Source organism: Aythya ferina, assembly GCF_964211825.1.
Source record: "Aythya ferina genome assembly, chromosome: 5".
NCBI lineage: Eukaryota > Metazoa > Chordata > Aves > Anseriformes > Anatidae > Aythya > Aythya ferina.
In genome coordinates, this window is record NC_140301.1 from 2,404,832 (window position 1) to 2,431,115 (window position 26,284).

At 40.5% G+C, this 26,284-nt stretch overlaps 1 protein-coding gene across 5 annotated transcripts in view; it reads left to right on the top strand.

Annotated features, from left to right (window-relative positions):
• The first annotated feature begins 202 nt into the window (after window positions 1-202).
• The window catches only part of SBF2 (SET binding factor 2), a 251,703-nt gene continuing 225,621 nt past the window's right edge, over window positions 203-26,284 (top strand). For all 5 annotated transcript variants that reach the window (XM_084521588.1, XM_084521591.1, XM_084521593.1 and 2 more), the window contains exon 1: window positions 203-368. In XM_084521588.1, coding sequence (XP_084377714.1) covers window positions 314-368 — 55 coding nt within the window. In that variant the 5' untranslated portion in view covers window positions 203-313. The remainder of the gene's footprint in view (window positions 369-26,284) is intronic.

Genomic DNA, 26,284 nt, shown 5'->3' on the forward strand with positions numbered 1-26,284 from the left:
GGCCGTTGGGGCCGTTAGCGCCCGGCCGTTGGGGCCGTTGGGGCCGTTAGCGCCGTCGCAGGGCTCGCCTCCCGCCCGGCCGGGCCCGGGGCCGCCGCGTGCCGCCGGCGCTCCCGCAGCCCACGCCCAGCCCGGCGGGGTCACGGCGCAGCGGGCTCGGCGGCGCGCAGGCGCACAGCGCGCCCGCGCCTCCAACATGGCTGAGGCGGCGCCGCCGGTCCCGCGGCGGGGAGGATGCTGAGCCCCCGCCCGCCGCCGCCGCCGCCGCCGCCGCCGCACGGGTGGCGAGGCCCGGGACGGGCCGCCCGCAGCCATGGCCAGGCTGGCCGACTACTTCATCGTGGTGGGCTATGACCACGAGAAGACAGGTAGGTGTGGCTGCCGCGGGGCCGCTCCGCCGTCCCGGCCTCTTCCCCCCTCCCCTCGTCCTGCCCGGCCCCGGCCCCGGCCCCCTCCCGCCTCCGGCCGGGCCGCGGGAGGAGGAGACTGGCGGGGAGCGGGCAGCCCGCGGGCGGCGGCGCCGGCCTCGGCCTCGGCCTCGGCCTCAGCCTCCCCCCGCCGGGGGCACGGCGGGCCCAGCCACCGCCTCAGCCCACCTGGACGGCCCCGGCCCCGGCCCCGGCCCCGGCCCCGGGGAGCCGCCCCGCAGCCGGCGGCCTCTGCCGCGGGGCCAGCGGGAGCGCCCCTGTCCCGAGGGACCCCGCAGAGAGCGGCGGTGCCGGCCGCTGGCCCTCTGCAGCCGGCCGCTCAGAGTGCTCGGAGGTGGTGCCGCTGCTGGCACCCGGGGAGCGCTGGGCGGCCAGCGGGCTCTTCAGGAACGGCTCTTTCTTCTTCTTCTTTTCTTTATTTTGTGTGCTCAGAAGGAAAGTGGTGCTGTCTCTTAACATTGTGCGGGGAACGAGACTAGTTTCAGTTGTGTAATCTCTTTTGGTAATACCACACTGCTTCGCTGAAAAAAACCCCAAATCAGGATGTGAACTGATTTGAAAACGAACTGATTGCCCGCTGATGCGTGCGTGTGCTGGGTGCTTCAGGATGCTCCTTCGGATGTATGGTGTCAATAAAAGAGTATTCTAAACAGTTGAACGTCCCTTAATTTATTTGGCTGTACGTAAAACAAACAACACTCAAGTTTGTTACTCTGAGTTATTCTTTGAAGTGGCAATTGCTTGGAGGCTGTATTTGTTCATTGTAAAATATTAGGTAATAAACCATTAGAATAAGATCTCTGTTTTTCAGAAAGATAACTTTCAGAGAGATTATGGTATCCATGTATTTAAAGATATATTAGCCCACAGAGTTGTACCAAGATTCTCCAGGATTTTACTATACCAGTATTATTACTGTAATTATGGTGCGGTTCCCCCTCCACTCACTTTAAGTAGACTTGTCCTGACAGTAGCGGCAAAATTATAAGACATTTGAAATGGAGAACACTTTGTCTGAAATAAAGTCTTCCCACTCTCCTGTTTGGAACATTTTGCCCTGCAGTATCAGAGAGCCCAAGTCAAAACAAAGAAACAAAAAATCCAGGAGGAGGCAAAGCAAAGCAGACTGCCTTCTTAAAGCTTATGATCCGTCTGACATAGCCACTGTGTGAAATAAAATTGCAGATTATATTGGAAAGCTTTATGTTGGCAAAATGTCTTCATCTGTAGTATTAAAACACATGTTTAGCTTCCTGTACATAAATTGTCTTGTTCGGTTTAGTGGAATTGCTCGTATGTATGAAGTTGAGCAGATCCATAAATAAGTCCAGAATCAGAACCTTAATTTTTAAAGGTCATGCCCAGAAAGCAACTATTTAGACTTCATTACTTAAATTACTTCTTGCTACTTTAATGCTTCATAATAAAATTGTTTGAAGAAACAACATTCTGTTGGAGGCTAGGCATGCATTGTTTTCCAAATTCCTTTACCCCCACATGCAGTCCCATAACACGCGGAGTACTGACCTTTCTTTTTCTTGTAAAGTCATAGCTTACTTGATGTGTTTATGCTTCCTTCTAGATGAAAAAGCAGGAGCATATGTTTCTGGGACTGTGGACTTATTACCTGTGAATCTTTTAGGTTTTTAATTATGTTATCTCTCTCTCTTTTTTTTTTTTTTTTTTTTTTTTTCTTCCCACCTTCAACGGTGTTCTGGCTTGGTTTAAATGCATTTGATTTTAATTTTGAGTGTAATCGTATTTTGTACTGTTTTTCAAGGATAATCAAGGAATTGATATGTCAAGGAATATCTTTGTATAGACAAGCAAACAAAAATCCTGTAACCTTCCCCTTCTTCCCCAACCTGTATGTCAGCAACAGTTTGAATAATATGCACTTGAAGTTAGTAAGAAAAGATGTTTATATTAATGACTGCTGTCCCCCAAAAGCTCTCGTGCCTCTTCTCTTTCTATAGTAGCCATCATCTGTTCCGACTTCAGATGGGTTAAATGGATTTATTTACACATGCCAATATCTGCAGTATATTGAAAATGTGGCGAAGATGTTGCTTTCTTGTTAGTCTAGCAAACCGTATTTCCTAGTTTATCAGATTATGTAGCTTTATTTAAAAAAACATTCACTATAAGTATCTAAAATTATGCATTTATGCTCCTGTGCAATCTGGGAGTGGGGTTCTAGATTTTCCTGTAGTGGAAAAACTTTGATGTTAAAAGTTTTTATCCAAAATGATGGGAGAGTGTTTTTCTTGTCCTCAAATAAACCAAAGAGAGTATCCTTTGAGGATCTGTATCTCAAACATTCCAAAATTCATTTCTGTTACAGCCTGGGTCTGTGTAAATTGCTGTTAGTGCAGTCCTTGTGGCCATCCCTGTTATGTTAAGTCTTCCTTTCCCTTGCAGTAACACTGTTGGTGGACCTTCTGATGGCCCACTCTAGGATGCTGACCTGTCAGAAAGACCCTTCTTGCTGACTAATTTGTCTACGTGACTTATTTTAATTTTCTTTCTGAGTTAGTTTTCTGCTCGTTTGTCAAACACAGTTTACTTGCCAGGGTATCAGATGAGCGCAGGATCAGCTTAAAGGAGGAGCAGGAGCTTCAGTCTCTGCAGCCTGAATTTGTTTCAGCTTGAATCATCCTAGAGCCCTGAGCACAAAGCTTTTCATCAGGTGCCTCTGTCTCCTTTGTACTTTGGGAGAAGTAACGGGTGCCTAAAAGTAGATCATGGAACAGGCGGTTTATTTATGCCTGGCAAGATGAGCGGAGACGGCAGGAGTGGAGAATGAGCTTTGCCACTGATTGCTTAGGTGTCAGCAGGCTTTCAGGCACCTAGGAAGTTAAGAAAAAATCTTTGTGTTTTAAAGGATGATCTCATTCACCTAGCTTTTTATCTATTTCAGACACAGTTGACTATATTTCTGTTTAAAAACTACTTTGTCTATACCTTTCCCCATGAAAATAAACTTAAATTTATCATAGTTACTGCTACTATGTATTTTAAAACTGATTTTGGGCCACTACAGAAAATCACGACAGTGGTAGTTCCTGCTGGAATTTTGTGTTTGTTCCTTGGCAGAGGTGGAGAAACCAGACTTAATAAATGTTCCCTGCTTGTTTTAACAGTGGAAATGTGAAGGATTTTGGTGATACACCAAGGTTGATTGCTTTACTGTGTTTATTTTGCATTCACCTGGACCTTTACTAAGGGAGATAACATTTTTCTCCAACATATCAGTGCAATATAAAGCTGTTACGTCACTTGCTGCAAAAGGCATTTACAGAAGGCTCTTTTAAGGGAACAGACGTGCTAGAAAATGGAGGCTTCATGTTAAAAGCAGGACAAAATCCCACAAGACCCTACTGTATAGCCACTTTGTTTTTCCTTCAATTTTGAAGTGTACTTGATGTGTTGCACCAAAGGTTTCCATTTAAGATGTTTGAACAATGGAATGTGGACAAGATTTAGGAAGAACACAGATGTTTGCAAAGATCACAGAAGGCCATGAGAAAATGCCTTTTTTGTTTGGTTTGGTTTTGTTTTTGCTGGTACAAACTATAATCATAAATTTATCACTTGAATTTCCACGTGGTGGCACATGAAAAAAGTAAGAGACAACATTTTGTGTCTTTCTTATCTCACAAACTGAAAGGTAGGGTTAGTAAAGAGAGAACTAAATACTGGATTTGTTTATTCTGCCCACGCCCCCATAATGGTCTTGCTATAGGATGCTGTTGTGTACACACCTGTGAGAGGGAGAGAAAGTTTTCTGTGAGACTTTTCTGCTGTAAGAAGACAGACTTTTTTTTTTTTTATATTCTTCCTTGTTGTGTGTAGTTGTAATGCGTATGGCAGAAGGTGTAAGGCTTATAACAGCTTCATAGCAGTTTCATTTGACTGTTGTCATAACTGATAAATGCTGATACAACGTGTAGGCTCTGTTGTGGTTGTTTCTGTTCTGATTTTTATCAGCTTATTTTCTGGCAAGCCTTTCTTGTCTAACCTGGTTTCATATCCTAATGGGTTTTGAAACTAGATAAGTGATTACTGATAGAGTGGGAGAAATTCCTAAATGCAATTGTCTGATACTGTTTGTTTTTGTTTTTTTTTTTCCCCTGTGGGCAGATTTTGCCTGTGAAGAAGTATTATTTTCATTTTGGGGGTTAAATAGCATATAATATGATGAGAAGATTTTTTTTTTTTTTTTTTTGGGGGGGGAGGGGGTGTTATATTTATTGTGTATTCCTAGTAGTTGGGCATTCCACTGGGCTAGCACATATATAAGGAGTGGGTGAGTTCTTGGTGTCTTTAATATGCAATTTTTGTAAAATAGAACAAGTAGAAAAATGAGAGTATCAAGTAGTTACTTCAGTGGTTTTCTTACCTGTGCTGGAGCTTAATTTGATTCAAGTGTGATCTAGATCTAACACGCAAATCTCAAAGTGAAAAAGACCATAAAAACTTGTGGCAAAAGGAAGAATCTTTCTTGGAACTGTAGTTTAGTGAAGCATCAGCAGCAGCATCAGAACTGAATCAGAATGCAGATATGTAAATATCTGCGCTTTGGCAAGAGATTACTGTGGCTGGGTATGATGACTGAAGAAGAGCATGAGTGCCCTAAACATTTTCCAAGCAAATAAGTTGCTCTAATGTAGGAAGTTGTATCTTGTAACCTTGTTCTTGCTTGGGTTAGTCTTTTGATACAACGGTCTCCATCATACCCCACAGAAACAGAAAAACAGAATGAGAGAAGAACATTTTTGTTGCCTATTTTTTTTTTTTTTCTTGTAAAATAAGGCTAGCTTGAAAAGCTACTTGGAGAAAAACAAACAAACAAAAAAAAAAACACAGTATTTTTCTGTTAGCATTTCTTCCTTGAATGTATCCAGGCTATAGATTCTAATATGTAATATTGACAAAAAACAAACAGAAAAAAACTACTGTTGTTTTGATTTACAGATTCATTAACATTTCAGAAAAAAAAGCTTGACAGAGTTCAATTTAATTTTTCTTTCCTGCAAATGTCTGTTACTGAATCTCTCTGAAGAAGTTGTATTTGAAACTCTCTGCTCACTTGGTCTTGCCTTCCTAGAAGCAGTAGCAATATTTTTTTTGTTTGCGTTTTCATTTAAACTGAGACATTCACGAGGTTTGAATGTTTATGGTGCAAGCTATCTTAATTTCTCCTAAAACGTAAGGACACGGATTTTCTTGAGGGAAGTAACATTTCTTGTCTTTGGGGAGGTTTCAAGGCTAAATTGCAATAAAGAATCTCTCTCCCCTTTTCTGTCCTGGATTAATGTTGTGGATTACCTAACAAAAAGACACTTTTCATGCAGCATGTTCATGAAAAACAGTGTGTTATGCAAGCCTGAATACTGTTTAAGCACTCGCCTTCTATAACTGCAAGCATATTTTTCAGTGGGGGACAATGAGAGTGGCATTTAACTCCTACAGCGTCGCAAACATAACAGCCTTATCTTACAATACTGGGGAAGATAATTATTCTGCTGTGGTAGTTCACTGACATGAATTTAAAACACCAACCACCTCCTGAGCTACTGGTACTTAGAAGTGAAAAACAAAGGAAAACCACAGTCACTGTGGAATCATTTACATGTGGAACAGTAGATGCACTGTTCAACCTTAATAAACATCAGTGTAAGTTGCTTCTTACAAATATACACTGGTAATTAGGAAGCCCTCCCTTCAGTTCATCTGTTCTTTTCCTGCTTTGCAGTAACATGGGATCTTGCAGCTCATTGTTTATATAGCGAAAATAATTATTTCTACTAATGAACTCTGTTGAAGCATTTTCTTCATTTTGGTGTTTTGGGGCTTGTATTCCACTTAAATGTATTTGTTGAAATAGATGATTCCTTTGGTGTCAGTGGTATATTCTGAAGGCAAAGACCATCCAAATAGCATTGATTTGAATTTGACAGCTAAATCCCTGCTCGTTGAGCCAACAAGATGCTTGTCATTGCTGTCTGTTAGTGACATGATTTCACATCTCTGATGTTAACAGTTCTCAATTTTCTAATTTTCCACAAATGATATGATCTGAAACGATGAAATCAATTAACACAGTTTCACGTTGTTTGCTTTGTAGTACTCTTGGGCTCAAGGTAATGCAATTGATCACAAGCTTTCTATTAAACTGGACATAGGTGACGTGCTTAGCACTGCAACCAGGACCAGTAGTTGTTGGTAGCACACACAGGTTTTGTGTAGCTGTAGTAGATGAATGCTAATATACAGCAAGTATAAAATTGTCATAATTCTGGATGCAAATTCACGACAGCTATATATAAAACCACATTGGATTCTGGAGGGCCTCAACAGGTAAAAAGAGACAAGGGAATATTATTAAGATCAAGTACTTGGAGATTAGGAAAAAAAAGGTAGGAATAACATCCTTTTAATGTGACTTATATGTAGCTTCATATGGGTGAAAAACACTTTAAAACACAGAAAATTCATTATCTGATACTTGGACAAGTCTTCAGCAAGATTGGAAATGTCTGCTGAAATAGTACAGACTTGTACGTTGGATCTAATGGAATAGTAACTCGAAGTTGAGACATTCTGGCAGAGGATTTCACAGATGTTTGCAGACGCCAAGGGATGGTGACTCCTCTCTAGAATTTTGAATTCAGTTGTGGAAAAATGTGCTTTGGAAAATGGGTTGCATAGAGTTATTTTGCCAAATGGCATAATTATTAATGCCAGTAGTATTGAGTGCTGTCACTTGGCAGTGTCCTTTCCTCTCTCAGCTCCGTAGTGGGCTGCATATCACTTTATGTAGGTTGGGACCCCTTGCTCTGTATGACATTGGTGGCTCTTACTGCTTATGTTTGGACTATTCGGGTATTTTGGAGTTCTTTCTGTCTTCCAGTTTGGTTTTCCAGCCTTACCCTGGAAGAATCTCTGACTTACAGGTATCTCTTCCTCTGCTTTCTCTTTCCCTTTTCTCTTAATATGTTTAGGCAGTTTTATCCACTCAGTGTTTTTTCTGATATGAAGTCCTCTCGTCCAGTCAGTCTGGTTTCTCCTGGTTTTCATCTTCTCTTCTTTGTAGCTTGCCTTTTGTCCTTTGTTTCAGCTCCCAGCGAGATTGATGTCTGTTGGCACATAGTCTACATGAAGGAAGATGTCACCTGATTCGATTCAAGTGAAAAGAAGTACTGTACTTCTGTTCCTGTTCTTAGGCAGGCCTTAACCCACAGTCGTTGCTTTCGCAGAACAGTTCATCTTCATATTGCCTTCTCTTCCCAGCTTTGGACAAGAGCACGTTTTGATAGCATGCATGTGACCTGATCATCAGTTGGGTTGATACGGTAACCACTAAGCATTTTGTTTGAGATGAAATTTTCAAATGGTTAAAATAAATATCTGTTCGTCATGTAAACACAAAGGCTGAGTTTAATTCTGATGTGAATTTCAGGCCTAAAAGAGTTCTTGTAAGAGTTTTAGTTTAGGCAAAAAAAAAAAAGTCCTTGTCCCCAGTCTTATTTCTTAGAAACAGCGTAAGTATTTGCTCTGAAGTTTTCTGAAATAATTCAGCTAGAGGCAGATATTAAGCCCTGAGACATAAGATGGTACATTTAGTTTGGCTAAATCAGAAATAATTGAAAATATTTATATTTATGTAAATGGATTAGATAAATATAAATTACATAATTTTATCAAATTTACCTTATAGAATAAGAGGTTAGAACACTCTGAGTAAGGCTTATGTCTGTGAGCAGATTTAAGCATTGCACCATCTACACCACGATAAACCTTTCAGTTTCAACAAAGGCATTATTTAACTCTTCATTTTCACATTTTTAATTTGTACACTTAACATATATATTTGTGCTTTGGACAAAGAAATATGGACGCTGGTCCTTTTCTGTGACTTTTGTTCTCTGAAATATAAACGTAATTCCTAAATAGCAGTAAGCAAAAGCTGACTGTACTGCCGACAAAATACCGGCGACTTATTGAAAAAATACAGAGTTATGATCTTGTCCATTCACAAAGCATAAAGATAATGGAATGGATTTTTAATTCTTAAGTACTGGTGAATGGGCATACCATTCTTTTTAAATAACTGTAAATTAGGAAACTGTGTTTTCTAATGGTGTTATAGGGACAGTGTTTTATAAGAATGTAAACTGCATACAAAAAGCCATATGCTTTGTTTCTGCAGAACTATTTCTTCATAGTAGTCTCTTCTCCCAGAAACATATATAGTAGGTCTGTGAAGCTTGTGCAATGACTAAGCTGTTACTGTTCTATATTGTTAGCATATGCTGTTTTAAAACTGTTTAACACAAATGATTCTAGTAGAAGTTACCAAAGCACTTCGTTGTCCTTTCTTCTTGACTGGTAACTTGTGAAGAGAGGAATTTGATTTTTTTGAAGAACTTAGAATTTTGAAAGGATAATTTCAAAGGAAAAAATGATATTTTTCCACCCTAAAACACTGATTTAAGACCATGTTTTGTTTGCCATATAGTATCGGTAATTAATGTGCAAAATAAAATGATGCTCTCTGTAGTGATAAATAGAGCTTTAGAGCTTGTGTTCAGAAATGCAAGCCAGTTCATAGGGCTGTGGAAAAGTAGCTTCCTCTCTAGATGTTTTATGGGTACTTTAGTAATTATTTTACTTATTCTAAGTTTTAGCTACAAATTCTGGTCAACTTTGCGGAAGGGATGTGAGGTAATGCCTGTTGAACTCTCAGATTTGCCCTTTAGCTGGAGGCAACTACCCCTACAACAGTTTTGGATGCTCATGCCTGTTCCTTGCTAGTTCCAGTAATGAACTGACATTTTGACTCAAGCTGCCAGTAAACGTGCTTTAAGCTGAGACACCTGAATTTGTGTTGACATGGTTGGAGCATGGGACGCGTTTTTCCAGCTCTGGGGAGCTGATAGTTTCCAGCAGAAAAGCAGCGAAAAGACCTAGAGGTGTTAACATCCCAAACCATCTGAGGGTTTTTCTAGGACTAGAGTGTCAAAGCTGTGGTGTCAGCAGTGATGGCATTGTAACCCAGCAGGACTGCCAAAGCGAGTGTCGTGTTTTTTCAGTTACAGGCAACCAAAAAGAAAACAAAACCATATAAACCCACATGCTCGTGATTTGGAATTCAGAACTCATCTTTCAAAAGATTCTCTTTCCTGTTTGATTAATCTGCATAAATAATGATATTAGGTTTGCCACTGAATAAACAGCGTTGATTCAAAGAGTGATACTTTTATAAGGTTGTTTTTTCAGTACTCTGTTTTCCAAATATTTTGTTTATAGTGTTTATTATGAAGAGAGATGAGATCATACATATTTAACAAAATACCCTGGTGGAGGCCGTTTTTATTATTTTGTTCTCTTTTGCTACATGCCATATTTTTGGAAGAGGCAAGACTGTCACTTGAAGCGTTTAATGTTTTGTGAGAGTGTGGTCTTGAAATATGTCCAGAAAACATACTTTCTAGCTTTCTGGCTTTGCAAGATGCTTTTGCATTTTTTTCTAAATTAATTTTGTTTGTATGTTTGCTTGTTTGTGTATGTTGGTATGCAGTTTAAGAGCATGCGGCTTCACTGGTCCAGTCTCTAGTCATTGACACTCCGAGTTCCTTTCTAATAGTCTAGTAGCAGAGAGAAGATACTGATTTACTTCCATCCCTAATTTGAACAAAGCTGAGGATTGTTCTTTGTTACCATGAGATGAGGATTTTAGAGGCCTAACCCAGAAGACTATAATTTTAATAATCTGTTGTTTAAATTTAAAGTTAGAAAATCCAGAGTTAAGATTTACAGATGAGCAATAAAAATAAACTTAAAAAAAATCAAGTCTTCATTCAGACTGGATGCATAGTGTCGTAGGTCTTCCAGAATCAACTGTGGAGGTGCTCCCTATTCCAAGGTTGTGATGACTGAAGATGGGATGTTGGGAAATAATCGGTAACTCTAGTCTTTCTTTGTCATGGAGTTGTGTGCGTTCTGTTTATTCTCTCTGTGTGCTTAAAGTTATAATACATTTTGTGAGCTGTGTCATCTCCCATTGTGAAATTCTTTCCCTTTTCCCGTCCCTGTTCTGTGATAAAATCGATAATCTTGTTTCTTGTCGGTCTTTAGGTCATGGCTGCCAATATACTTTGAAATCCTGAAGCAGAAGATTCTTGAACTGCAACATATAACCTTTGAAGTAAAAACAATTTTCTGTTCTATAACAACAGGTTTTGTTCCTTCTTCTTGAGGTTGAAAAAAAGGGGGGTAAATATTTCATCAGAACCTAAAAATGGATCAGATACTCTGGTCAGTTTCTGTTATGCATCTTCATGTTTGCTTATCAATTGCACCGTTCCAGCCATCCAAGTTTTCTTCCTCTTCTGCCAAACCACACGGTTTTCATAGTGCACCCCTAGCCTCCCCCCAAAAAAAGCCTAAAACCTCTCCAAAGCCAGGAGGATGACCATGTAGCTTCTGCCAAAAAATGATAGAGTTGTAACTTTCAAAAAATCCCCATGTGAAGCCTAGAAATAAACAACAGTTAGTGAGCATGAAGAATCTCTAATCTCCTACTGTCTGAATCTGGCCTGTACTCCCTACCTGAGACTAATCATGCTTCTTAAAGGTTAGAAAATAGATTTGCAAGGACCAAACTTAGATGTTTTATTGGGTTTAATTGATTTATGAAGACTGGATTTATTATTATTTATATATATTTTTTATTTTTATATTTTATATTTTTTAAATCCTATATATTGGAGTTACCAAAATGAGATTTGGACTACAATAATCTTAACATGGTAGTACAAAGCATCATGTGCTTTTTGCAGTTCTTTCAAAGAGTCAGCAAACAGATGGACAAAGATGTCAACGGTCTTGCCAATCATAATTTTCGGTGAGTTTTCCTATCCAGGGCTCTTTTTAAATAATCTGAACTGTTGCTGGTTAAATGGTAACAGTCCAAAGAGTAAATTGAAAAAGGCAGCAAGTGATCAGTATTTATAGGCATGGCTGGTAGCATGGATTCCCAGAGTCCATTTTGCAGACCTTTCCTGTTCAACATGTAAATATATCCTGTTTGAAATGAGAGGTTGAATAGTTAGGGAGTGAGATTTGCAGATAATTTAAAAGTAAAGAAACAAAGAATGTAGCTGAATCTAAAGCTTACTGTGAAGGTCTTCAGAAAGAACTCTGACACTGAATGAGCAGGTACTGAAATTTTGGATGAAATGCAGTGTTGAAAAATAAAAGCTAATGTACAAGCAGTGAGGAGCAAAGATGATCCTAAGCCATTCACAACAACGATCTCTAATTTAGCTATTGTCACTTAATGAAACAATTCTTGGAATGAATTGAGGCGGTTCTTAAACATCAGGCTAGTGTCTGGTGATAACAAGAGTATAAGCCAGAAATAAAAAGTGTTGAATTGTGTGAGAGAACTGAAAAACCAACAGAAAACACTGCAGTGTTGGGACTTACAGCCTAGGGGACAAGAATAGATGAGGTGGTTCCCAGAAGTCCTTCTTAGCCCTGGTTTCTGTAGTCCTGAATATGATGTAAGAGTGGTAAATAGCTCTGGGAATCATCCGATCCATTCTTCCTCACTAAGCTGTAGTCTTCATTGGTCTTGGTGCATGTTTGTCTAACTCATTCTTAAAAACCTCCAGTGACAGCAGGTTTCCAGCCTACAGTGTTAGTCTATTCCAGTGCTTCGCTGCCTGACCTTTAGAAGGGTTTTCAGAGTGTTTAACTCAAGTAGTTTTCTGGTACGGTTTGAAGCCTATTACTACTATTCTCCTTGAAGTGTGGTGACCAACTGCATGTAGTAATTTACATGAAATCTTGCCAATACTAAGAGTGACACTGTTATTTCCTAGCTTTGCAGGCAGTTCTAGTGTGTAGACATGACTCTGTTTGTGTTTTTTTCAACATCACAACACTTACGGTCACTTAGCACTCTACTTTAAGCTCTCCATCCCTTCTAACCAAGCTGCTACCCAGCTAATTGGCCACCTCGTCTTTGTGTGATCGGCTCTTCTGACCTAGCTCTGAAGCTTTGCCTTTCTCCTTAGCCATACTCCAACATTTTTCATAACTTTCTCCAGTCAAGATACTTTTGAATTCTCATTTTGTCCTCTAATATGCTTGTTATCTGTATTTTCTGAAAGAAATAATTTACATCTGTGTTATGTATGTCTGTATTTTTGTGTATAAATCTACAAGGAAGGGTGTAGAACAGCTTCAGTTACGTTTTGTATTTCAGCCTGTAGTGATTTTAATAAAACAAAACACCCCAAAACAAAACTGAGCACTGAGCCCAATAATCACTTGTGTATTGTAGCTAGGAGATTTTTGCTAGGAGATCATTCTGTGCATTTTTGTCTTGTGTATCCCTGCTGCTAATGTTTCTGCTGCCCTGGTAATGTTTCTACTGGACAAGCAACAAGGTGTCTTGAATACTTGTTTTTTTCAGATTAGGTTTACTGGTGACTATTTATCGAGGTGAAGTGCTGTTGATCACATAGACCTTGTTTCTACTGGAACCATATCTGAAAGTAGCATTGTTACTTGTAGGAACATGATTTACTGACGTGTAGAATACTTGCTTTCCTTTGTAAGAGACACTTTATACTCCTTTAAGCCCTGGTTAACATTTTGGGCTTGTCACAGCCTCAGAAGGGGGAGTTATGTTCTGTTAACTCATTTTGGGCTCAAAGTCAAGTGGTACTTAATTGTTTGCTAGGATATGGATGCAGCTCTGTTTTCTTCAATTATCTTTTAATTTCAAGCAATCAATTCCTTCAGTTTCTGAAAACTGCAGAGTATGGGTTGAAGTTTTGTTTGTTTGTTTGTTTGTTTGTTTTTTTACAAATTATTTTTACTGCTACTGATGCATGCAAAGGCAATGCAGTTTGACTTGTAAAATCCTGGCAGTGTGGATTGTTTATGGGGAGGGAGACTGCAATAAGGGAATATGTCACTTTGGGTTACCAGGACAATAAGCACAGAATCATGTTATTTTTGCGGTACAGTTTTAGGAGAATTATCTCAAACAGAGGGAACATACTCATTGTTTAAAATTTAAAATTAGTGTTTATCTTAGGCATGTGTATTTTTTTTTCTCGCCGTAGTTACCTAAGTATTTAGCAGCATTTGCAGTGCTTGTGTAAGTATGCTTACAGGTCGGGTGAGGTGATGTTACTCTGCATGAACAAGCGACATGATACAAAGCTCAGCTTTTGTGAGGAACTGACTGCTAGTGTTAGGAGAACTGAAAATACACAGTAACATTTAAGATGTTTAAAAGCTCATAGGTGTAGATCTAAATGAAATCTGAATATATTATTTTTTGGTGTCTCTTAGAAATGACTGCATTCTTTGTATTGATCCCTGCTTAATTTAAGTAACTTTGGCAGCTGTATTCATAGGGGAGGAGGGGGTGAAATATACTCTAACCTTTGAAAGCTAGAATACAAACAAATACTGTTTAACTTGTGGAAATTTGTGGATGTTTCAAACAATGGTGTTAATTTTGATTGCCTTTTTGAAGTCAGGCTTTTCTTTTTGTTCTTGTTTTGAAAGCTGGACATATTGTTTGAAACTTTTCTGCAGCTGTGAAGAACAAAGTTGGTCATGCGGTAGCTTAATAAGATGACATCATGAGTTGATTTTGACCACTGTGTGAGAATCTTTCTTTTGCGGTTGTAAACGTGATCACTGGTGTGTACTCGTTTCTGCTTCACTAAAATCAAGAAAGTATTGATAGGGTTGCATTCTGTGGCTATTTACTTGACACCGTTGTTCTGGGCTATTGTTATTTTTATCTGAAAAGCATTCTACTCAAACCCTGCCCCAGTTTGTTCTAAAAAATGCTCCAGGTAAAGTCGTTTGGTCTTCAGGCAGGGGAGCATTCCTCCAGGGAATGGTGGGTTACTTGGGGATGTTTGAATGGTGCCACAGTAGTTCTTTGAAATCGCTGCATCACAGAAGGCCGCTAACTGCAGAGTTGGGCTCGGGAGCCCCCAGTCGCTGTGTCACGTGTCGTCGTCGTTGCTTCCCTTCCCAGTTTTTGAAGTATTGAAGAAAGCAGAGCAGAACGTGTCCAAGCTCCAAGCACTCAGGGTCAAACTGAAATCATCTTTCGTTGCTTTACAAAACTGACTTGCACATACGTGTGTATTCTGGTAAGTGAGTACGGAGCTAGTTTTTGTTAAATACGTATGGGCCATAAGATATGCTCACATTTACTGGAAAACTCTTTGTTTTTGATGTGTTTTTAGTCTATAGTCAGTCCAGACAAAATATTTGTCCTACCAGGATATGTGAATCATTCTTTGTAAAGTTTCGTTTGTCATCTGTGTTCTGAAAAAATGTTTTGCATGAGGGAAACATTGAGTACCTCCAGTAATTTTATTGTTAACGTGCGTTTTTACAGCTGTTAGGTAAAAATCATGCTTTGTTGAGATCAAAATATTATTTAATTGTTTTATCATACTAGAATCACAGGAAATACACAGGGTGGGAAACTTCTAAATGACTCTTCACTCCTTGTCATCTGTAGGTGAGCAAAAGCATGCACACTTAGAAAACAAAAAAAACACCAAAAAACAACCCAAGAAAAAAATCTTAGCAGCTCTTTATTTCTGGGAAGAGAAAGGAGAAAAGCTACTCCTCTATCCTGTATGTACAGCTGATATTCTAAGTAGAAGAAATACTTTACATTTTCCTTTATCAATACAAAAAGGCATATATAGTATTAAATTGATGCTAAGGACTGAGTGAACATTGACTTTTTATTTTTTTCTCTTTTTTTTTTTTCTTTGGAGCCTGGTTTTAAAAGATACTAAGGGCATGTGGATATGAATCCAGGCAGTAAGGGCTCTGTATAAAATCTTACGTGGATTTTCAGTGTGTCTCATTACCTGAAGGGATGCAGCAGTTGTTATGAAGTAGAGGGAAGAACAAAGTTCCAGTAGACCGCTGAGATGACCTTCCAGTTATGAAATGCTTCAACTTCTGAACAAATTTTCCATAAACATACCATCAGGAAGTTTGATGGTGTGATACATATGAGTGACCTCTGTTGTGATGGGAGCGTGTTCAGCTCCATGTCCCAGTTCCTCTCATTAAAGAAGCATGGCTCTCTAAATACATAGAGGGAGGAAGTGTTATACAGAAGTGGAATTTTTAATAAGAATAATTGTAGAACAAGACAAGTAGAAGACGGTTTGAGAGGATATAATCATTGCCTTTTAGAGAGCATGTGTGCAGTATGCAGAAGAATGCAGGGAGAGCAGTGCAGGGAGAACTGTAAGGATTTGGAAGGTGAAGAAACTTCTTATTGTGGAGGCTTTAAAAGTAGATAAGAAGGAAGACAATTTTTCAGAGCAAATATTTTGCATAAGATGTGGTAAACTATACGAACAGATTGGAGTTGAGATGTGGGTAACTTGAGCAAGCTTTGAAATAGGAATTCACAGTGATGTGAGTGATAAGGAACTTGAAATAAACACTTGATTTAAGGCTACTGTGAGAAAGTTGGAGTCATTGGTTGCATGGTTATCTGTGCAGTGCTGTCTTTGTGGGGGCTATCGAAAGGGGTCTTGTGAGGATGATTCCATCTGTATGGATTTCAGATGTGAGGAGGGTTGTTTTGATTTGGGTGATGAAAAAGACAAGTCTGAAGATACTGTTTTTGGAAAAAAAAAAAAAAAAAAGGAAGTGAAGACAGAAGAGATTGATCTGTCTCTATTGTCTGACCTATTCTGTAGTTCAATAGACCCAGTGTTGAAAATTTCAAATGAGCTGTTACAAGCTTGAGTATAAGTTACTCAAGAATATTTTGAACTTTGAGGTGTTAATTTTTAACATAGTTGGCAAATAGCATTCAAAAGTAATTTTAAATCTTTGAAAGTTGTGATAATTCCCAGTCTCTAGAGTGATGGTGTGCTGAGTGTAAAGCAAGATAAAGCTACTCAGATATTGCAATTCAGCAGGAAATGTGGATCTTTCAAGTAAGTTTTGGGTCAAGTGTGTATTTCCTTTAATTCCACACAAGTACTTCTTTCTAAACTTTATATATTCATTTTAAGTTACAGTAATATTTCTCTTACTGGTCAACTACCTAACTTTGAAATGCTTTGGGAAGTGGTGACTGCTTTGCTTCAATGTATGTGGTACCAACTTGAACAAGCTGCACTGTGCTGTTTCTGGAATTAAAAACAAACAACCACACAAATGAGATTTAAAGCTTTGTTATCCTTCACCTTCAAAAATGCAGAAAGTTTGTTACTTTCTTTATAAAGAACGTTATTTAATGAGGTTCTGTTACTCACTTTAAATCAAGATGCTTATTGTAAAGCATACTTGTTTTGGCTTCTTGTTTCTTGGCTTGAAGAAGGGACTGCTTTTCTGCTGCTGTGTCTTTTACACAGATGTGCATTTTAGCTGGGCTACATTTAAACAGCACTTTTTCCAAGCTCAGAATCGGTGCATCCCAAAGAGTAGGAAATCAGGGAAGGGGGGCAGGAAACCTGTGTGGATGAGCAAGGATCTCATTGATAAGATCAAAAGGAAGAGGAAGGTTTATGAAATGTGGGAAAAGGGCCTGTCCTCCTGGGAGGAGCATAGAAGTGTTGTCAGGGCCTGCAGGGACGTGACAAGGAAGGCTAAAGCCCACCTAGAGATGAGGCTTGCAAAAGAGATAAAAGGTAATAATTTTTTTTTTTTTTTTAAAGTATGTAAACAGTAAAAGGAAGACTAGGGATAACGTGGGTCCCTTGCTGAACGAGGGGTTGTCCTGGTAATGGGAGACGCTGAGAAGGCGGAGATACTGAATGCTTTCTGTGCTTCAGTCTTTGCTTCAAGGACTCCCCCCCGGGACTCTTCAACCCTGGAGGGGGGAGAAAGGGTCTGGGAAGTGGAGATCTCCCCCCTTGTTGACAAGGGAGTGGTTCAGGAGCATCTGAGTGGGCTCAACGCACACAAATCCATGGGTCCCGATGGGATGCATCTGTGTGTGCTGAGGGAGTTGGCAGAGGTGATTGCTGAACCACTCTCTATCATCTTTGAAAGGTCCTGGAGAACAGGAGAGGTGCCTGAAGACTGGAGCCAATGTCACTCTAGTCTTCAAGAAAGGCAAGGAGGATCCGGGAGTCTACAGGCCAGTCAGGCTCATCTCTGTCCCTAGAAAGGTGTTGGAACAGCTTGTTCTGGATGCCATCTCCAAGCAATTGGCAGAGATGAAGGTTATGAAGAGTAGTCAGCATGGATTCACCAAGGGGAAGTTGTGCTCGACCAACCTCATTGCCTTCTATGATGGCATCACCAGCTGGGTAGATGGGGGGAGAGCGGTGGATGTCATCTACCTTGACTTTAGCAAGGCTTTGGATACTGTCTCCCATGACATCCTGCTAGCAAAGCTGAGAAAGTGTGGGATAGAGGAGTGGACAGTAAGGTGGGCTGAGAACTGGCTGACTGGCCGAGCTCAGAGGGTGGTGATCAGAGGAGCAGAGTCTGGCTGGAGGCCTGTGACTAGCGGTGTTCCCCAGGGGTCGGTGCTGGGTCCGGTCTTGTCCAACATCTTCATCGATGACCTTGATGAGGTGTCGTGGTTCCGCTCGAGTGGGCAGCCGAGCTCCACCACAGCCGCTCTCTCACTCCCCCTCCTCAAAGAGGAATGGGGAGAAAATATGTGAAAAGGGTTCAAAGGTTGAGACAAGGATGAGAAGATCACGCAATAATTATTGTAACGGGCAAAACAGCCTCGGCATAAGAAGATAGTAAGATATATTGCTCATTACTAACAAGCTAGAGAAGTGAGAAACAAAGGAAAGAAACCAAAAGCACCTTCCCCCCCATCCACCCTCTTCCACCTCCTCCCCCCGAGCGGCGCAGGGGAACGGGGGACTGGGGGTTATGGTCAGTCTACAGCACTTCTCTGCCGCTCCTTCTCGGTCACTCTCGTCCCCTGTGCTGTGGGGTCCCACCCACGGGATGCAGTCCTTGATGAACTGATCCAGCGTGGGCTTCCCACAGGCAGCAGCTCTTCAAGAACTGTTCCAGGTATGGGTCCATACCACAGGGTCCAACCGTCAGGAGCAAACTGCTCCAACCTGGATCCCCCACGGGCAGCAGCTCCTGCCAGGTCACCTGCTCCTGCGTGGGCTCCTCTCCACGGGCTACAGGTCCGGCCTGAAATCTGCTCCGGCAGGGGTCTTCCACAGGCGGCAGCCTCCGTCGGTGCAGGGCCACCTGCTCCACCGTGGTCTCCTCCACGGGCTGCAGCGTGGAACCCTGCTCCACCGTGGTACTCCATGGGCTGCAGGGGGACATCCTGCTTCACCGTGGTCCTCACCACAGGCCGCAGGGGACTTCTGCTCCGGCGCCTGGAGCACCTCTCCCCCTCCTTCTTCACTGACCTTGGTGCCTGCAAGGCTGTTTCTCACTCCTCTCACTCTCCCAGCTGCTGTGTGTGGCGCAGCGTTTTTTTCCCTGTCTTAAATATGCTCTCACAGAGGCGCAAAACAACATCGCTTATTGGCTCGGCTCAGGTCAGCAGTGGGGCCCTTCCCAAACATAGGGCACCTTCTAGATCCTTCTCACAGAAACCACCCCTATGGCCCCCTGCTACCAAAACCTTGCCACGTGAACCCACTACATGAGGGAATAGTGTCTGCCCTCAGCAAGTACGCCGATGGCACAAAGCTGGGAGGAGTGGCTGACATGCCAGAAGGCTGTGCTGCCATTCAGTGAGACCTGGACCGGCTGGAGAGATGGGCAGGAAGAAACCAAATGAGGTTTAACAAGAGCAAGTGCAGAGTCCTGCACCTGGGAAGGAACAGCCGCATGGATCAGTACAGGCTGGGGGATGCTGGAGAGGAGCTCTGAGGAGAAGGACCTGGGGGTCCTGGTGGACGACAGGTTGACCATGAGCCAGCAGTGCGCCCTCGTGGCCAAGAGGGCCAGTGGGATCCTGGCATGCATTAAAAGGAGCGTGGCCAGCAGGTCAAGGGAGGTGATCCTCCCCCTCTACTCTGCCCTGGTCAGGCCTCACCTGGAGTCCTGTGTCCAGTTCTGGGCTCCCTGGAACAAGAAAGACAGGGATCTCCTGGAAAGAGTCCAGTGGAGGGCCACAAAGGTGATACGGGGCCTGGAGCATCTTCCCTATGAGGAACGGATGAGAGACCTGGGGCTGTTCAGCCTGGAGAAGACTGAGAAGGAATCTCATCAGTGTTTACAAATATCTGAAGTGTGGGAGACAGAGGGATGTGGCCAACCTCTTTTCAGTGGTCTGTGGGGACAGGACAAGGGGCAATGGCCACACAATGGAGCCCAGGCAGTTCCGCACCAACATGCAAAAGAACTTCTTCCTGGTGAGGGTGACGGAGCACTGGGACAGGCTGCCCAGGGAGGTTGTGGGGTCTCCTTCTCTGGAGATATTCAAGGCCTGTCTGGACACCTACCTGGGCAGCCTGCTGTAGGGAACCTGCTTTGGCAGGGACCGATGATCTCTTGAGGTCCCTTCCAACCCCTTCAATTCTGTGATTCTGTGATTTTATTTCTTGCTTTATTTTACTGTAATCCTTCATATACACATTTGATGACAAAGTAGTAGTAGAAGATCCTTTACAAAGCGTTTAGATATTTTATTGTGTACCAAATCATCATTTTGAGTTTTGGGGAAAATGAATATAATGAAACAGCTGAGAATGAGATCCAAACATGTCAGAATTGGGCTTGAGAATAAACATTCTGCATTTCCAGCTGCTATATGGAAAACACTCTTTTAAAGCATGCAGTATGCAATTACTGTGTGTGAGAAGATGCAAAGCACTTTTTGTTTGCTGTAAACACTGTCATAATGCTCCATGACCTATTTCACTTTGTTGATGATTTCTTACTAAATAATACAAAGTATAAGTAAGAAAACATCAAGAATCTCTAAAGAAACATCACAAATATTCCAGATTATCTCAAAGATAAAAAATTATTTTATTCTTAATGGCAATCTTTCTTTATTTGTATTGGAAGACTTGAAAACTTTATTTTTCAAAACCAGAATACAAGCCTTTGTCTTTAAGCCATTAGCTAGACAGGAAGCCTGCAATGCCACAAAATGCTTTCCACTAAACCCAGCAACTCCTAGCTTCTTCTTTCCATTTTGCCTTGAACTCCCACCCCCCCCCCCAAAACAGACATGAAACTTTTTGTGGGTATACCTCGCTTAACTTCTGCCTGAACTTGTGAAATTTAACTTCATTTTTCAAATGGCAAGCAAATGGTTTCTGATGTATATAGCCACTGCTCCACATACAGTGCATATGTGACCGCTAGATTGCCCAGGCCTATTTCAAAGCATCTAAAATCATCTTGGGTTTAAGATTTTTATTTGATTTTTTTTTTTTCAGCCTTGTGTTTCAAAATTTATATGCTAGTGAACTCAGTGTCTTTCTTTCAGTCTGAGACTTTCATCAGGCTTGATGCCTCACAGAGTTGTGGCTGTTCTCTTTATACAAATTCAGAATTGTGAACTCAAGGTAAACTGGATTTTCCTTCTCTCAGCCTCTTTGCATGCTAGTAAATAATCCCTTTCTCTCTCCCAAGAGATGAGCTTTCTAGAAAGACTTAGAAAATCTTGTTCGTGCTCTACCTGTAGATGTACACCTCTGAGGTATCAGATGTATGTGGAATGTATACGGAGTGCCCAAAAGATTGCATAAAAGTTCCAGGTCTGTGGTGCTGTAGACTCGGGTGTAGGGCTGCAGCAGGAGCTTGCTGTAGATACTCAGAATGGCTCTTGGTGGTTCTGCTGTACTTACTGTCTTATCTGCTAAATGTTCATGGTTCCCTTTTCAATTTTATGTAGCTTTTCCAGTTCTAGTAACAGGAAAAAAAATGGATTTTTGCTATTGTACTTACCCGCAATAAGATTTTTTTTTTTCTTGCTTCTGAAACAATGACTAAGCATTCTGATTTCTCTGTTAGTGCAAACCCTTGTGTGTTGTTTTGGTGTTTTTGTAAGTTTTATTTGTATTTAATTGTGAAAGTTCATTTTTTGCTTTGAGAGCTCTGGAGTTTGACTTCTCTCTCTCCAGCAATTTTTTCTCTTTGTTTTTCCATAGACAATAAACTTTGCAAAAAAGTCTGAGACTAATTAAATGATGACAGGTACAGATTTACAATAAGAGTGTTTGATGTTGTCTGCAATGCCTGTAACTTCTTTTTGTAAGTTTCTGTGAAAACATTTAGGATTTACGTAATGCAGGTGCTCAGAAGACTTAATTAACGTGCAAGATGTACATGCAACGCTTGGAAGCCATGGTGATGCCAAACAATATTGGAAATTCCCATTAAAATTTAAAACTGCATTCACTGTATAACTAGATACAGGATATGTTACAAAACAAAGGATATTGTCTCATGGCTCCCGAGTTTTTAGTGTATTATCTGTTGAGCTTTCTGAAAACAACTTCTCTTGAAAGACTTGGAAGTTTCTACCAGCTAATAATCAATTATTTCTATATGACTGTTTTGCTAAAACGAGAGAATGGCAACAAGCTCAATGCTAGGCAGTAGAAAATCTGCATCTTCTCTGTCTGCAACTCTTCTCAGTCATTGTCAAAACGTAAGAACTTCTGTCAGAAAGCATTAAGTTACTTGCCTCAGCTGCCACTTGAACAAAAACCAACCCCCAAAGCCAATCCTGATAAGTTGCACAAAATGAAAGGAGACCTGGAAAAACAAAACCAGCAGAAATGACTTCCTTTGTTTTCCTCATGTGTTTCCAATAGAGTTGGGGGCCTTCAGATCCACAAGTAGCTTCTGACATGTCAATTATTGAAGTACCTGATAGCAACAGGTTTTCATAGTGTATGTGATCAGCCACTTGAGGGAGGTAATACATAGCATGAGAACGGAAAGGTAAGATCTGCTTCTTCTGTCTTTCTGACAGAAAAAGAAGTCTTTCTGACTTTTTGTTTGTTTGTTGGTTTGACCTTCTTTCAGGAAGGCCCCTTTGCTAAATCATGCCAGCCTCTATATGGTTGAAAAACTGCTCAGTAATAGGGTAGGGAGGTGCAGAGCATCAACTGTTCAGCTTGTCTTCTGCAAACTTGTGGTGTTAAAATAATAAAAGTACATTGCATCACTAGTTCTGGATGCTGTGCATGGAAATTAAAATTTCCAGATTCCAGGGTAGGGGAAGGAAGGAAGAAAGCAGTAGAATCAGTATCTTGATTTGGGAGGGGGGGTGTCAGGAGGCATTTTTAAGATTTGTTCTGGGTATGTTCCTGCCTCATTTCATTATGCCTTTGCATTAAAATCTGTCCTACCTCTGTTAATTTAAAATGAACATATTTTACGATTGTATTGTAAGTAGGTCATAACCTGAGACGTAGTTGGAGTATGTGGAAAACTACTTTGGTTTAAGGACAAATGACTTCATTATAAGCTGCACCTTTGAATACTTTTGTTGCAATATTACATGTGTTTTTGTCATAGTGATTGGCTCTGCGTGATGCATCAAGTCTGTAGAGGGCCATTTTATTAGCCAGTACTGTTCCTGATTTAAGTAGAAACCTTCAAAAGACATTGGTGGATTTTTTTTTCTCTCATATTCTTTCACAGCAACTGACAAAATAACAAAGAAGAAAATGAAGAAATTAACCTAGCAAGACTTTTTTTTTTTTTTTTTCCTGATTAACCTAATGTTAGTGTTTTCTTTTTGGCATCAGACCTATTAGAGATATAAAACTGAAAGCAGGACTGAAATTCAGACTTTTCTGTTGCCTTGCAGTAATAACTACTTTGTTGTCGTGACACCGGAAAGTAAAAGACGAGTAAGGAATGAAGAGTGGGGAAGATCCTCTGCACAAAGTTGAGAGTTGTGTAAAGGAGATACAAAGTGAGGAGGGAAGTAGGTAGACAGTGTGCCCAACAGAGCAAGCTGAGTGGAAGCTGTGCTTTTATCTTAATAACAGCTGAAATAAAGTAGATGATGTTCTGTTGGGAAGTTGGCATGGTCCATAAAAAGATTCATATGCATCTAAATGGTAGATTTGTGTTGCATTAATATGGATGCTCCTTGGACTTTTTTCATTCTGACAGGTTCTGCTTTTCCTCTTGCATTTCCATGGAGACTTTCTGGAGTTAGAGTTAGCAGAAATTTTGTACACACAACATTGTCTTGTCATCCAGAACTTCTCAGTTCTCTGAACTACTCCCAAGCATTTGTTCAGTGTGTGATATCTAGATTTTTACACCGTACATAAAAACAAATATTAGAAAGGAGAAGGCTGCTTGTCTTGGACACTGTTTTTCTGCCATGCTCTTCTTTCATTGTCAGTGTTCTGGCTGATGCCCAGCGTGGGCCAGATAAGTACAGAAGCTGGCAGCTCCTAAATTCAGAGAACAGCTCTCATTTGTGGCATTATTTATTTCTATTACACACCTGCTGAGACAGAATCAGACAAGTAGATTACAATACTTTTGCTAAGAGTAAGGGTGGTGAAACCTTTTCCTTTGGCAAATAGATTGTTTGCAAAATAGAGACTAGTTTAGAATGTGTCAAATTAGACTATCTGCTAATCATTTTTCTTTTGGACCGGGCTTAAAGTGTTAAAATGTTATCCATAGAAAGGCTAATGGAAACAGTTTTCAACATAGAGCATTTCCTGGCTTTTGTCTCTTAAGGTTACAATAGTTTCTTTCTTATTTCTAAAATAAGATATACGTAAGTTACTTGTTTAACAAATATGTGCTATATGTTTCTGTTGTGTTTGTATTCTTTGGTAACACTGGGAGGGGGGGAAAAGTCATCCTGAACAACCTAGTGGACCATAGCCAGGTTTTTGTTGTCCCTTTACCAGATGCTCCAGTGGGGGAGATGCAGTTTGTGTAATTACTCCATGTTGTGTGGGGGATTCTTTTTACCCCTCAGTAGCCATGCAGGGGAGGTTGGAAAACTGAGGAAAGGATCGACTTGAAAGCATAGGGCTTTTTCCTTAGATGGTTAAATAATTTCCTAAATGGGTAAAACAGTTAAATAGGATTTTGCAAGTCCAGTGAGGAAAACTTCAGTGTTTTTTTTAATTTTTATTATTTTTTTAAGTACTTTTTTTTTTAATGACAAAGCTATAAGCTTTTCCATTAGATTGGGAAGAAATGTAATGGGACATTGTGGTTTTCAGGATTTGCTTACTTAAGGAGGAGAGGTTTCAGACAGGCTGTTACTGTGGGTGACCCTGGTTGTAGTGCAGCGGTAGCAGAGTTCAGTACTTAGTTTCTCAGGTCTGCAGAAGGCTAGCGTTGTGGTGAGGCACAGTGTTTTTATAGCTGATAAATCTTCACTGAAAGAAAGCTTTGTACTATATAGAGCTGCTATGGTGTCTTGGCAATCTTCAGCTTCTCTAACAGCCACTTGAAGGGTACATTTAAGAGCAGCCCTTAGGCTTTCTGTATAACACTGAGGATTGGTCTTATTCCTGCCAGGCAAAGGGTAAGGGAAGTGGAAAGGTGGCTTATAACCAGCTTCCACTTGCCTTCTGGTCCTGTGTGGCTGTTCTGGGGCACCTGGCTAAACATACATAATGTGAAAGACTTGCTAGGAAACCACAGTATTTGAAGATAGAGATTAAGTATAATTTGCAACAATTTGTCCGTGATACTGAACAATGTTGTGTTTTGCAGGTAGCAAAGAAGCAAGCCAAATTGCATTAGCAATTTGCCCAACGAGTGTTTTATAACTTGCAGTTTGCATCTCAATAGTGTTTAGAAAAAGTAATTTCAGACATGCTAGTCTCATGATAGATCCCTCATTCATTAGAAGTTGAATTCTTACTCATCTTTTCCCCTGCTAGAAAGCAGTAGCTCCCATGTGCTCTTCTTATCCGAAATGCATTGTCTAAGTACTAAAGAATGTGAATGGTATTTCTTAAAGTAAATTCTTTTGTACTCAGAGAAAGTATTTACTTATACTCTTTAAATATTTAAACTTCTCGACTGAACTGTAGTTAACTTAGATTATATCGTTCTGCTTGTTCTAGACATCTTACGTAGAACACTTTTCTACTAGTTTCAGTTTGTAGCTGGTACATCTCTGCCATTCCTACATCTAAAATGTGCACTTCCAAAAACAAAAGCAAAACAAAACCAAACAAAAAAATACAACTGACCCCCAAACACCCCTCTCCCCACCTCCCAAAAGACAGCTTGTAGTGTTATCTTCTTATAATACACCTTCATTAGTAGTACAGATGATGCTGAAGTCATTCTGCTATCAATATTCACTAATGTAACTGATTTTTTTTTTTCTTTCTCACTTCTCTTTAGGACTGAGATCAAATGCTGTGTTGTTCTCTCCTCCCTAGTTCCCTTTCTGTGCAGGACTAAATCACCAATTGAGTGTTGCTTTCAGTGTATCAGTACACAGTAAGGAGCTAGTTATACCTTTGTTCATGATTATTAATTTGTGTCATTTGAAGCCAGTTTTTAAGTGTGTTCTGGCTTTGGCATGTTGAACTACAGCATTAGCTGTGCTCCAGAATATAATGAAATGATTGGAAGTTGTTAATACTAAGGGAGAGAATGTATCTACCGTTCATGTGGAAATAAAACATTGTTATAATTCAAGCCAAATAGGATAAATAGTCCCCAAATATTCTTTAAGAGTCTAGGTCAAGTGCTTAAGCTTTTATCATGAAGCATGTTGCTATGTATGGAGATATTCATAGCTCTTTATGTATTTCTCTCTTCAGACCTGAGTCACATTTAAAAACTTTTTCCTTCCAGTAGAGCTCTGTCAGTAAGTGTTAGTTTGAAATATATAGCAGATTTATTTT